Here is a 15,589-nt window from a genome sequence, read left to right on the forward strand (position 1 = left end):
CAGCCTCTGTGCTATTAAAGATTCCTCTTTTTGGTTTTCTACGATACATTCCTTATTTACTGAAAATCCTCTCTCAAGTCTGGCACTTCCATGAGAAAGAATGAGAATTTTTTTTCACAAACCTTTCAAGTTCTTTTTTAACACTTTTACAACTGGAAAGAACTCTAACCCATAATTCATCCAATCAATCTTGCTCTCTAGAAAAATTCTTCATTTCTTCTTTAAAAACTTCAGTTTCTGTAATATATACGAATTGGCGTTGAACTGCATCAGCTTCCATCCCTGTCATATGCCTTTTTTGTACCAAGTGCTGCAATGTGGATGTTAATCTATTATCTCTAATATTGACTGCAAAGCTATTTCAGGATCCAAGCATGATATACCCTTCGTAAGTACATATTTCAATGGAGACCTCTCGAACAGTTTTTTACATAAAACCTGCAGACAAGTTCTTCATTCTTGACGGAACTTCAGGATATCAATTTCTCTTACTTTTGTCTAATTTTTTGGAAGGCTTCCATTGTAGCGAATCCCAAATTCACCTTGTTTGCAGTAACAAGATTTTTGGATTCTGAGATGTCTACACTTGTTACAGAGCTAGCAGCATTCATTACTTCTGCCTTGACAAATCTTGACATCAGAGCTCCCAGTATACGTTTAAGTGATTCATACAAAAATGGGGCCATTGGACTATCTGACTGAAATTTTGTCAAAAAAGGCTCTACTTCACTTGCTAGAGCCTGGAAAAATGTAAGCTTACAAATTACGTATAAGATTATCTTTAACAGCTGAAGCCACAGTATTGAAACTCTTACATTTTGGAGTCAATTTTGGTTCCTTTTTCACAGCATCATCATACTGAATCACCTTGGGTAGTATCTGAATTACTCTGGTCACCACTTTTCCATTTTCGACCCAACGGACACTACAGAACTTTAATGGAAAAAGTTTGGAACCAGAAAAATGGATGAAATCTCCACGTCCAGCAGAAACATTCCTGAATAATGAGTACAAAGCCTTTAAAAATTCAATAATTTCCCATTCAGTTGCCTTTATTCCTGCTTTGAAAGCACCATGTACATTGTGTAATCCACAAGTACCAATATACAAAATCAGAGGGACATAAGGATCTTTAGTAGCTAAACAGACAGACAGATCACGAAGGAACTTTATATTTACATTTGGGCCATCCATTAACACCTGAGAAATCTTGGAAAAGTCCATTTCTGACAAAGCTCGAATGAATGCTTCCAACAACTTCTCAGACGTAGCATGATTAAGAAATTCTGAAGAAAAATATCTAGTTGAAACACGTTGCTTATTTTTCTTCCAAAATCGCACAATGATATCCATTTGACCTAGCTGAGCCACTTTGTTCAGAGATTCATCAAACCCTAATACCAACTACAAACATTCCATTACTTCCTTTTTAAGCTCAAAATGAAAATATGGAGCGAGCCCTTCTAAAATAACATAACCAATCTTGGTTTGCTGAAGCTGCATTTTCCTAGCTATCTCAGAATCAGGAAACATTAACTGAAAAACGGACACATCGTTTGCTGCACAGCGTAGGGACTTGTGTGACATAACAGTCTCAAGACACCATATTATTTCAGCACGTGTTACATTTTCACCAAGAACAAATGCATTCATTCCATGTAACTCCTTATGTACTGGCACAGAAACATCAAAATTTTTCGTTAAATCATTTTCAGATATGCAGGCCAGATTTGCAGACGATGTTAACACAGGTAAAGAACTCGACAAGGAAGATGAAGCAGATTGTGAGCTAAGAAACCCTTTTTCAGGCTGCTCAGATTTTACTGAATTAGTTACAAACCCGTTCAAGTTAACAGAAGTTTTTCTACTTTTCGCAGCTTTCTTATGCTTTTCACCTTGCATGTGGCTTGTAATGGCACGTCTTCCCATGTTGCTTAATGAAATTGTTTTCTGACAAAACAAACACCTAGCTTCATTTTTGTTTAACTTTGACGGCAGCAACCACGACGAAAATTCTACATCTCTTAGCCAATCCTCTTGAAAGCTTGTGTTCTTGCAAATAGACGGCATTTTCACAAATCAAATATAGACTAAGAAGTAACTAATGCCACTGTGCACCCAGTCAAGTCGTGACAAGATAAATACACAGTTGCAAATATCTCGTTCACTTGTTTAATGACAGGTCTGTATTTACTGCGTATTCTTAAGCATTAGTCCCCATAAATATAAGGCTAAATTATTTAATGTGTTTCAAGATGTGTAGGGAAATAATCTTTACATAATATATATGCGTAGAATAACACTTGACAATAAATATGTAACATCATTTATCTTTTTAAGCCTACCACCGAATACTTTAAATGAAGAAAATATTGTCACAACGTAACGGAAGATAAGTGGTATCGTATTTAACGCCAGTCAGCTGGTTGGCTTGCCCGCCCAGGCGTAACCTTCAACACACGCGCGTGCGCCTGTCAGCCTGCTGTCGCAAGTAGCTGGATCCTTTGTTATTACGTTTAAAATTCAACAAAATAAAAACACTTTTATGATAACCCATGGTGTAGGAAGAAAAAAAAACATTGTCTTGGAAAATCTTAAGCGTGATTGGAGAAAAAAAAATTGTGTTTGAGTGATAGTGGTATTGCAATAAAAAGTTTATTTGATGTGAGAATTTGTAGCGTGTACTTCTTTAGCGATTTTCCAATCTATTTATAAATCTAACAAGGAATTGATTTCAATCATCTGTGACCGAGATGTTAATGACGTCTTATTGTTGCAAACAAAACAACTGCAGTCGGTAGCCATTACTTTTATGGTGTTTCTTTCCATCGCACCACGATAATCATGTTATAATTCATAAGTCAAATAATTACAACCCTCTATATTCTGGTACACGTATTTACGATAGAATGTTTATGGCACTTCTGCACAAAAAAGTTGCGGTCGGCAGCCATTACATTCATGTTGTTTTTTTTCCGTCGTATCACAATTTAACATGTTATAATTCAGTTAATACATAAATAAAATATTTACCGCTCACCATATTTCCATAGGGAAGCCTTCATTTCACAGACGAGAGAGCCACACCTGAAGTTCCCCGAAGTTCATGCTCACTTTTTTTTTCTGTACCACAACAGGTGTATTTATTTGGGATGTAGTTTACTCATACGTCATACCCCGTTCTATCTCATTTTATATACCGGTATGGCATTAAATTTTGCGGTCGATTAGGATAGGTTAGCTACATAATAAATACTTTTAAACATTGTGGATGGTTGGTTATATTAGTTAAGTAAAGCTACATTAAAAATACTGTAAAATCATTTTATGGTTGCTTAGCAAATAACTTTTTAATATGTAGCTATCCAGCGCTAGGAAACAGTTTACATGATTTCACAGTACCCCTCCTTTACGTACTATTCTGTATAAAGTATTAACACGTTGGTCCCTTGAAAGGCAATGATAATTCATAGGGATTATTATCATATAACGTACATTTTTCCTTGGTGCGAATCATTACTACTCGGTAATACGTACAATTTTTATTAGTGTGAACAAAAAAAGTTTATGTAATATTTCTCTATGTATTATTTCTACGTAGAATAATTGCATTCACTCGTTTTACTTTGCTATACGCCATATTACGTTGCTTACGTTGCTTACGTTGCTTTACAAGCGTGTTTATTGATGAACATGGCTTAAAAAAAACAATAGCGTCAGTGCAGGAAACAGCGCGCGGCTAAATTTCATTTTAGCGCGAAACATTACTCAACTTATGTATTTACGTGTTAACTGACTGCCAAATCAAATTTATCAACATCAAACGAAGACACGGGGCCAAATTTTAAATATTGTTGAATGTACTATATTATGCATATTATCGTTGTTGAGTAAGCAAATGGTTACGGCAGCGATGACGTGTTTTATTACTCGTACCTACTGGCTACACTGCAGCCTGTGACCGAGCGTCTCGAGGTTGGCTACGCTGCATCTTGTAGCTAATCTAAACAGTGTTTTGTTCGCGACGTAACGTAACCTATACGGTAATAACGTATCAACGGAATATACCCTGAAATTGTAATTCAATTCCACTTACACATTGAAAGAATTCGTGCTTTCTATTACATAGATTGTTAGTTTTATTAAATGTATACTAGATAAAATGGCAAGTGAAACTTTCCACCGCAACTAAAGATTTGTAGGTCACACTATGAGTACCGGTACTAAAAAACGTGTCGGTATTAGTATTGCAACAAAACTCGAGATTCTAAAAGCAGTTGACAACTGCAAGAAGAAGTGTGATGTGGCAAAACACTTTAATATCGCACCCACAACTCTGTCTACAATAATCAAAGACAGAGCTAAGATAGAAGAGAATGCAGCAAAATTGCACCACAAGAGGCAACGGTACAGTAAATGTGTGGATAGTGACCTCGACAAAAAATTTTTTGATTGGGTTGTTCAAGCACGATCCAATAATATACCAATTTCTGGCACAGTACTGCAAGAGAAAGCACGCATGGAGGCGTTAAGGCTTGGAATGGATAATTTCCAAGCCTCAAGTGGGTGGCTTACTCGATTTAAAGCAAGGTGGAATCTAAGTACACTTAAAATATGTGGTGAAGAAGCAACAGTTGATACCACAGTGACAGAAAATTGGAAACAGAATCTACATTCTCTCACAGCAGGTTATGCTGATAAGGACATTTTCAATGCCGACGAAGCTGGCTATTTTTATAATCTCTTGCCAGACAGTACTTTAAGCCACAGAGGTGAAACCTGCCATGGAGGGAAACGCAGTAAGGAAAGATACACTGTACTTTTCTGCACTAACTCTGATGGCTCTGAAAAATTGAAGCTTTTAGTTATTGGTAAATATGCAAAACCTAGATGTTTTAAGAACATTAAAAAAAACACCTTGCACCTATAAAAACAATAAAAATTCATGGATGACTGCTGTGTTGTTTAAGGAGTGGGTACAAATGTTGGATGCCAGAATGGGAGCATACAACAGGAAGATTTTGTTGTTTCTGGACTCTTGCACTGCACACAAAGTTGGTGTCGAGTTACAGAATGTAAAGATAGTTTTTTTTCCACCTAACTGCACAAGCAAATTACAGCCTTTTCAGGGTGTAATTTCTCAAGTAAAACGCTTGTACAGAAGGCAACTAGTGCAGTTTCTATGTTGGCAGATGGAACACCAGAAAGATGTTTCAAAATTGAAGTGGAACATTTTAAATTCCATGGAAAGACTTGTTTGGTGTGGGACAAAATCCCTCCTGTTTCCATTGCAAAATGCTTCAAGAGGGCAGGTTTCAGCACTGACAACTCTACAGATGCATCTCTGGAAGCTGATATCCAGAGCCAAGAAGAAGATATACATGAATGGTCTAAAGTCACAGTAAATCTGCAGGTGCAAGAAGAAACATTTGCTGACTATGTTGAAGTTGACACAGCTCTGGAGACTTGCCAAGAACACAACGACGACATTTCTGCTCCTGCTGGTAGTACTGAAGAACTGCTGGAGGATGATGCGGAACTGGAGATAAAACGTCCTACAAAGCAAGAGGCAACCAATGCTCTGGATGTTCTCCACAGAATGTTTTTGACATCTGAAGTGCCAGAAGCAAACATGGAACTTTTCAGGAAAGTTGAGTGTGTGGTAATGAAAGATATTTCACAGCAAAAAGTCCAATCTACCATTCTGAATTTCATGCAAACACTGTAGGTCTAACTAAGTGTACATTGTAAAGTTGAACATAGTTTTTATTATTAGTACATAATTATTTTGTTAGTTTTATTTACCGGTAACTTATGCCAGTGCCCAAATTTTTGTAATTAATGTTTTCAAAGTGGAGAAAATATGGAAATATGGAAGATATGGAAATAATACTGTATTGTAGGGCCTATGAAATGAACATTTAAAAACATCTCTGATGCACTGTATGAATGGCTATTACTTCCACTGCAAAAAGAGGTAAGCCTACTACAGTAGAGCTTCATTATGAAGAACACGAAGGGACCAAAATTATGGCAGTTTGTTATAATGAAGTTCTTTATACCGAAATCACAATGATTGCCTGTTTTGGGGTTTTGAACATAACTCGATCTTGTTAAAAAACAAAGTAGAAAATCTAATACCAATATGAGTGGTACAAGCATCAATTACTTTAACAGCTATACTTTGGGATCAAGATACATACTACATACATACTAGTATGTATATGTACAAAGCAGTAAGCCTACCTTTGGAATCAAGACAAGTTGTTTGCAAAAATGCTGTAATAAATCAAAAATATAAAATTTAAAAGTTAGGAAATTTTTTTTTTACATTTTATTGTCTTCCAAACTGGATCGCTGGGTGAGAATTGTGGATAATGTTGATTTGGAGATACCTAACTTTTTAGCCACATCAGTCTTTTTATTTTCTTTATCTACTGCTTTTAACATTTCAAGTCGTTTCCTAGAAGACATGTTCAGTAGTACGGTTTTTTAAACTATAAAAACAAATGCACCCTACACATGTAAAAATAAGTTATACATGTAGTATAGCCACGTTTCTGGGAAGGCTACAACTCATGTAGTTTCGGTTCCCTGCAAGAATTTGCGAAGATTTCAGAAGTTTTGCGTTTTGGTATTAACGCCACTTCAGCCGCTAAATCAGAAGATCAAGCATGTTGTGACAAACCTAACACAACCCTTCGATTTTTTAAATTTCAATTTTTGAGAGAAATCCGAAGTTGCACGAACGTGCTAGGGAACCGAAACTATGTGAGTTGTAGGCTACCGCACGTTTCTCAAACAATAAACAAGAAAACGACCAGAGATGTGTGTGTAGCAATACTTTATGATGTAACACTTTGCATCGGTTAAACACGTCGTGCGAGCATACAACAAAGAGTAATGTCAGCGAACACCACAATGCAGCGCTTTAGTCGCTACACTAGTTTTGTGCATTAATTTCAACACTAGTCCATTGCTGTCATCTATGGAGCGTATCAAAATTAATAAGATGGCAGTAGACTTGCGCATAATAGTTTGCGACCGGGAGCGCTCCTTTTAGTTCGCAGCTCCTTGGCGAACTAGGTCGCTCTTTTAGTTCGTCCGCTCCCATCTCGAATTCAAAGAAGACAGGTCGCAGATAGTTCGTTCGCTTTTCAACCGCTACTGCAGGCGATCTTCTTTGTATGTTATAGTAGTTATTTTTTATAATGATCAGTGTTGTGAACGCCTAGATTATTATCCTTTTTTGGGTTATTATACAGCAAATGAGTAAATAAAACAATAATTTACATAATTGGGTAAAATGGCCTATATAACAGTTAGGTTTTTATTATTCACTTATCATACACTATAATCGAAAAAATTTAATTTATAAAAGGATTTATTTTATAGCTAGTTTAAGAAATATTATTTATGAAATGTGTTTATTTTAGTGAATAAAATACTGTTTTATAAATATACAAATTTTAATTTTTTTTAAAGAAATAATCAACAAAAAATGTGTTATTATGTACAGGCCACAAAATTACGTATATTATTATGAAAAAAGACCCATTACGCTTCTAACTTGTTACCTTACAATTAGACATAGAAAAACTAATAAAAACTCTTAAGTAAGATTGTATGCTAATATTGCTTAAGAATGTGTATGTTCATTAGGACCTATATATAATTCAATAATTAAATATTAGCAAGTTCATCACTTAACATACACTGTAATCAAACAATTTTAATTTCTAAAAGAATTTATTTATTAGCTAGTTTAAGAAATATTATTTATGAAATGTGTTTAACTTAGTGAATAAAATACCATTTTAGGTCTATAATTTTTTTTTTTTTTTAAGTTTTAGAAATAATTAACAAAAAATTGTTTGTCTGTAAAGTCGGTTTACGGACGATAGTTTAACATGACGTCATAACAAAATATTGATGAAATGATTTCATACTTTTATAAATAAAATTTAATCATTTTTATTTAATTATCACTATTATGTATTTATACAAAGAAGGGGTGAAACAAAATCTACAATTTAATTGATAAATTTACTTTTATTTGCACTCATTAATTCAAATATGTTTATTACTTTAACGAAGAGATTATTTTAACTATACGTTTTATACATGTTTGCTAATTAACTTCTTCCAATCTGTGTTATTCTGTTAAGGATATGACGATGGTAGGAAAAGTAGGAAACAAATGGAAGTGTTTCAAGTTTAATGTGCCTCGAAAAAGTCAAATCGGTGGTTGTACAAACTGTTTATTTCTGCCACCGCTTCCCTTAACATTGACCGGAAAAAGTGTGTTTCGATCTGTAGTGATGGTGCCAAAGCACTGACAGGTAAAAAAAGTGGTTTCGTGAAACTTCTAATGGCTATTATGCCTAAGGCTGTCTGGGTACATTGCTTTCTACATCGTCAGGCATTAGCTTCAAAGAACATGCCCATCGAACTGAAAGAAGTTTTGAACGATGTCGTTAAATCGGTAAATTTTATAAAAAGCAGGCCATTACAGTGTCGATTGTTCTCACAGTTGTGCAAAGAAATGGGGGCGGAATACAAATGCCTCTTACTGCACACAGAAGTTAGGTGGTTGTCACGTGGGAAGGTGTTCTCTCGAGTGTTCGCTCTGCGCACTGAGCTTAAAGCATTTTTTCAAGTTATAAACAAAGACTTTGTTGGTTTGTTTGACAAGAAGGAGTGGCTATTAAAGCTTGCGTACTTGGCGGACATATTTCAACATCTTAACGATCTGAATATTACCTTGCAAGGTAGAGACAAAACTATCATTTTTGCCCAAGACAGAGTGAATGCGTTTGTAAAAAAATTGGCAGTGTGGGCATCCAGGGTTGAGAAAAAAAAATTTAGAAAACTTCGAATTGGCACACGAATTTCTTACGTCCCTTGATGAACGCGATGAAGATTTTCCTGACGTCTGCGAGCTGTCCAAACTGATTGTTACACATTTGACGGGTCTACGAGAGCAGATCATCGACTACATTCCCGAAGATGAACATACCGATTTGAGGTGGGTGCTGAACCCTTTTAACGAGCATTCTGTTAACCAAGCGGACCTAAGCCCACATATCCACGACAAACTTATTGAGTTGTCTTGTGACAAGACTTTGCAGCTGTCTTTCAGCACCAAAGACGTGGACAAGTTCTGGCTGGATAGAAGAACCGAATATCCGAGTTTGACTACGGCAGCCCTCAGAATTATTATGCCCTTTGCAACGTCTTACCTCTGCGAGCTGGGGTTTTCAACACTGATTAATAAAAAAACCAAGGCGAGAAATCGGCTGGATGTGGAAGATGATCTTTTTTTGTGTATCTCAAAAATTAAGCCAAACCTAGAAAAACTTGTTAACGAGAAGCAGGCACATGTGTCGCACTGAAGCCACATCAGTTCCTTTTTTTTACATATTTGCTATTTTTTATTTAAAAACTGTATAACTGTAGCCGATTTAACATACATCGCAGGCCCAGAAGCCAAGAATTATGTAGCTGATTTATTTTGTATTAATCTATAATTAATAAATAGATATATTGAAAGTTTGAGAAGATATTTCATTTTTAATTCACCACAATCGTCTTTAGTGTTTAGTAATTAGTTTAATGGTAAATTAGTATTTATTTACTTTTAAAGTGAATTAATTTGGTTTAGGCAGAACTTCATTTTTTCTTTCGTTACTCTATTCGAGAGTATTTTTCGACTTTTTAAAATTATTTTGGAAACCTTTCGCGACCCCTCTCGAAACGATCCGCGACCCCCAGTTTGGGAACCACTGACCTAATGTAATTATGTCTGACTTGTTCTCAGTATACACCACGGTTTCCCCACCACAAAGTTACCGTGCTTGGACACGAGTATAAAGCTATCATCATCAACAAAACGATTATATTTGAAAATGTTTCATTGCAGTAAACATTTGCAGCGATCAAGAGTCAATATTTTTTTTAAGTCAGTATCTGTTAAACGTCTGAAATTTCAACTATCCGACCCGAGCAGATAATGATAGCCAGCCAAAAAGACCAGCGACAAAGCCGTAACTAATACCCGAAAGGGAGAACGAGTGTCAACTTTTGATAAGAGCCAGATCATGTGCACAGAACTAAAAGAAGGAGATCGGAAAAAGAACGAACTAATGAACTGAGGAGCGAGGGATCTGGGAACTAGTTCGCGTAGTTCGTCTGTGGGAGCGCTCTTCCGAACTAGTTCGTTCGCGAACTACACTAGTCTAGATGGCAGTTTGTGGGTGAATGGCGACGATTTTATCCGTTTGTCGTTTACCGTGCCGGGCAGAAAAGTGTTCGTTCAAATGAATATTTATAGAATATTTAAAAAATTTGAACGAGAAAATTCGTACTAGTGAAATTTTTTTACGTTATGTTATATGGACGTCTGACGGGACCAAAGGCATAGTTCGTAGTAATTAATTGTTCGCTCTAATGAAGTTCGTTAAAACGGTGTTTTACTGTATGTATGTATATTTAAGGTTACCTATGTATTTAAATTATATTAACTATGTTTTACTAATATTTTGCATTACTTTACTTTTTTAAGTAAGTAAATTACATTACTGATAAAAACAAGGTGTGTAAGACCACATACATACGTTTTAATTAGAAAATGAAGAAAAAAAAATTGTAAACATGTGCGGGAAGCGACATTTTTTTGGTTTAGGGTAACTCCTCTATAAAGTAGTATCATATTTTTGGTCCCCTAAAGTACTTTATAAAGGGAATTTACTGTATCTTTAATGTAGCTATTTAAACCAAATCAACCGTCCACAATGTTTTAAAGTATTTATATTGTAGCTAACCTTACCTAATTGACCATTAGTTATCACGAGTTGTCCAAAATAAACATTCACGGACACACAGAAAACGAAAAATATGGCGGCGTACAAATAAATACCGTTGCCTTGTTTATGGTCTTTCCTTTTATCAACACCGCCATATTTACAAGGAACAAAAAAAAAACCGAAGATGCACAACCGGGCGTTTGGCTCTCTCGTCTGTGAAAAGAAGGCTCCCATTTAGATACATGTAATTATTTACAACGAGATGTTTTATGGCGCTTAACTGCTGTAAACATAACTGCAGTTGGTAATCAGTACGTTCATGATGTTTTTTTTCCATAGCATTACGGTAAAAATATTTTTTTTTTTTTTTACTGTGGCGATTTCGTGCTAGCTGGAATTACAGACGTGCAATTCTAGACTGGGGTATTAAAATTTACATCGCGGTAACTGAATTCGCGCAGTTTGATGAAAAAACAAAAGCAGCATTAATGTAAAAATGGCTAGTGACTAGTTTTGTTTTTGTTTACAACAGTAGAACACCACGTATACGACCTTCTGCGACTACAAACTTTCTTCTCGTAGTAAGATTTTACATTTCCTTATCATTTTTTATCAATTCAATTTTTTTTTTTTCGAACCTGAAACCTTCGGTAATAATTGCATCTCTCATAAAAAATATATATGTATTTTCAAACCCGTCCAAGATGTCAGTTGTTCATTTTGAAACCACAGGTTACCCAACATTAAATAATGACGGAACTTGTGTCATGCAGTGATGCCGTGCAGCGTTGTCAAATTTTCATAAAACATTTTACAAAGGAAGAAAGAAAAGAAAAAAACGCAGATTATTGGGGTGTATACGATAATACACAGAAATAATTGTAAAAATAGCACTACTAAATAATGTTTTTATAGCAAAAATCGCTGTTGAAATGCAGAAACAAGCTCACCTAAAAAAATTCCCTGACCCATCAAAAAATTCCCTGACATTTCCAGGTTTTCCCTGACCCGTTTTAAATTCCCTGACTTTTCCTTGTTTTCCCGGTTTTCCCAGTCTGTCGTCACCCTGCAACAGTGCTTCTGGGATTCACAGAGCACACAAGCTGCATGCAACGAAGCAACTGGAACTGTTTAACTGACATCAAGAGAATAGGTTTTAGGTTCTCTTGTATAAAACTATACTCTCTGTATTTAGATGTAGTTTTCTCAGGTTCTATTCACATTTCAATTGAAAGAATAAGACCACAATATTAAAATGAAACTTCTAATTGAAAATAAAAAAAGAATCACTATTGTATTTTACACACAATTATTTACTAACTATAAATCTAGCACAAATTGATTCAATAAAGCAATGCAATATTAAGTAATGAGTTGCTCAAATCAAAACCAACCTAACTCCACAAACTGCATCTTTATGCACCGGGAACACTTTACACGGCCGGAGAACTGGATCACCCGATGTCGCCTCTGGTGTTCCAGTCGTATCCCACACAATCACACTTCCTTCAGTCGTGCCTGCAAATGGACAGTCAAAACATTTTAGTGAGAGCTCTGCATCTCAGTGTCAACACTTCCAAGACAAGCACAAATACACTGTTTCCTGTGCAGAGTAAAATTATATATATATTTCCAACTATAATTTTTTTTTAATTTTTTGTAGTGATGAGTCAGATCCAGAATTTTCTATTCCGAATCTCGAATTCGAGTCCCAGAGAAGATGCTGAATATGCCCTTCCAATCCGAATCTAGGTATCAAGGGTCCAAAATTAAATAGTACCCAATAAATGAAAATTAAAAACTATGGTGCTGAAACATTCTACCCTTTAAGTGGTTGTTCCACTGAGTAAGTTTCCAGAATCAGGACATATTTAAATTTCATTTATATAACCACGCATAAAAAGTCCAAAAATATTGGGAAATGGTAACAGAAGAGGTATGAAGAAAAAAACTGGCCAAGTAAACTTCAGAGGTTATCAGTGTTAAATTTTCTAATTTTACTTTATTTCCATTAATATTCCCCTTTGAGTATTTTATCTCGAATATTGAATCCTTCAAATACTAAGGATATGATGGTGTAGCATGCATGGATGGACAATGATTTCTGAAGAGACCTGGCAATGATGTGTTATAATGAACAAGAGGCCAGGCAGGAACATGCTTATGCCCCCAGTCACTAGGAGATACCGTGATGAGTGTGAGGAAGGAAAGGGGGTTAGTCACACGTGGCTGACTCGCAGTTCCAGTTGCACGATACAATTTAGAGATAGCTTCTACGTCGGAATTAACATCAGGTATTAAATAAGGTACGCCAGTTCAGGGACATGCACAAAGTTTACAATGCTGAGACACTTTTCAATGAAATTATGATGTACAAAGTTGCTGAAACAAATAGTGCTGCAAAAAGTGTTTTAATATTAACAATCAAACTAATTCTGACAGTAGAAAAAAAAATCAAAACCAGTTTGAATTTTTAACACCCTTAGGTAAGAAAACAAGAGCACAGGGAATAAATTTGCAGACAGAAAAATACACGGTATTATTCTTTAACAGAATATGTCCCAACATTACAGAAGTTAAATAAAAGTTTCCCAGAAGATGGCTATTCAACTGCAGCAGGCAGAACTTGAAAAATTTGTTGCTAGGATTTCGTTGGAAAAAATTGTAACAAGGTGATAGACAGCTTCCAAAGTCTGGGTCTATAAGCATGACCTTCCACCAGGATGATAAAGAAGAACCAAGAGAACAGTTCGCCCGATCAGCTAGATGAACTGGGATCGGCACGCAGCTCTTCACTCAGCGACCAACAGGATGTCTGGGGTACGCAACTTGTGGTCCATGACCATACTTGTCAACTTTCGAAATTCCCAATCCAGTAGAAATATTAGAATGGTTAATTTTAGCGTAAATCAGACACAGCAATTTAGTTACTCTATGATTAAACCTGGCAACTTACTAAATATTGTACATTTTATATTATCTACCGAAGTCAAAATATTTCATGTACATTTATATAGCTATTTATTGACCTGAGAAATCTGCATTGTAAATTGCATAGTTTACCACATCTTCTTATAGAAAGTTACACAATATTGCACCCAGTATCAGTTCATATTAAAATTTATTTACAACACTTCTGAATTAGCTTCTTATGGTATACTTTTGGCCCGTCTACAATAGCAATGTCCTAAACTGTGTCCGAAGGACACTCGTCGCTGATTGGTCCACGTGAACCTCTGACGTCATGCGTCAAGTGGGCGAAGGTCCGAACCTACCTGGTCCGAAGACATTCATCAATTTGAACTTTTTGTCCCAACCTGTGTACTTCGGACACAGAAAAAGAACAGAACACTCACGATATTAGAATTTCCGGTTCCCGTTTAAAAACGTGGTGTTTGTTTTTGTTATTGAAGGAAATGGAAGGTGTTGTTAGTCACTTATAACTGACCACATAACTTTCATAAGTTCAATCTCAAACTACAAAGTATCAAAACAATAAACAAAAACATTTGGTTTGGCACATTTACTGCGCTCTGGTGACAAAATTAGAAATCAATACATTCGGACATTGGACATCGCAATTGTGGACAGGGCAGTTTTCGGTGAGACAATGTGAAGTCACTCACATTCGGATAAGGACACGGACCACGCACAGGTTTGGACTATTGTAGACAGGCTCTTAGTACAACATCGCACCAATCATTAGTTCATTTCATAAATTTTATTAACAACACTTAAAATAGTTATTTTTTCTCAAGGAAAATACTTTAGGGATGCAGTTAACACAACATTGCACCAATCATCAGTTCATTTCATAAATTTTACTAACAACACTTAAACTAGTTATTTTTTCTCAATGAAGATATTTTAGGGATGCTGTCATTGCTTTCTTAGCTCTTTGAAGAAATTTATCAGAAAATTTCTGATCATAGCAAAAACCCACTTGTCTGGATTTAATTACAGATATGCTTTACAGACAGTTATTTGTAGAGACCCCGAAAAATGCTGGAGCACGAAATTCACGAAATAATGCGAAACTTCTATACTTTAAACAAATTTTGTGACTTTCCTTTGATTTCGACATAGTCGCAAAATTTTCAGTTTTCTACATGTAAATTCATGCTTTTTCGCACAAAATTATGTCTTTATGCCGCAAGTTCTATTTATTTACGCTATCATAAACATAGGTATGAAATAAACACAGACTGAAAGACTAGTGCCGTGATATTATCTACATTTTGACACATTAATGAAATTTACGTATTTTTATTACTATGTTTACAAGCAGTAAATATTGCCATCGCAAAAGAAAACAAAATGTAACAAATGACAAAAATCGATATGTCCACACTACTAACATAACAAAATTGATTGTCCACAGTTTTCGTGTTTTGAATAATGTCGTTTCTGCAGCAAAGCACACTGGTGTCGATTTTTCTAACCTTCTACTTTAATCGCATGGAGCTAAGATGGCAGTCATTTTTGCGTGCACATATCTATGTTTGCGTGCACAAATCTATGAGTGTTTGTTTACAAATACTGTCTCCGAATTTTGTAAGTTTTGTGATACAATTGTATTTATGGCTATGATGCCGAAAACTTTGACAATATTTGATCGCGAAAGAGAGATGAAATTGGATTGATTTTATACTTTTGATCAGCGGGACAAAATTATGATGTGCAAGTTCTGCAACCTGCGGGTTGATTGGACACGAAAAGACACGTGCAAAAAGCATGTGGCAAATGACACACACAAAAAAAAAAAACAATATTTTGTCAGGAAA

General features: G+C 35.6%; 1 protein-coding gene across 4 annotated transcripts in view; it reads right to left on the reverse strand.

Annotated features, from left to right (window-relative positions):
* The window catches only part of LOC134531567 (telomerase Cajal body protein 1), a 67,723-nt gene that overhangs the window by 15,373 nt on the left and 36,761 nt on the right, over positions 1 to 15,589 (reverse strand). For 3 of the 4 annotated variants that reach the window (XM_063367276.1, XM_063367274.1, XM_063367275.1), the window contains one exon: positions 12,200 to 12,323. In XM_063367276.1, coding sequence (XP_063223346.1) covers positions 12,200 to 12,323 — 124 coding nt within the window. Of the gene's footprint in view, positions 1 to 12,199; positions 12,324 to 15,589 lie in introns of those variants that run through there. The other variant, XM_063367277.1, reaches the window with a different exon arrangement.

The sequence above is a fragment of the Bacillus rossius genome, chromosome 5 (assembly GCF_032445375.1).
Source record: "Bacillus rossius redtenbacheri isolate Brsri chromosome 5, Brsri_v3, whole genome shotgun sequence".
Classification (NCBI taxonomy): Eukaryota; Metazoa; Arthropoda; class Insecta; order Phasmatodea; family Bacillidae; genus Bacillus; species Bacillus rossius.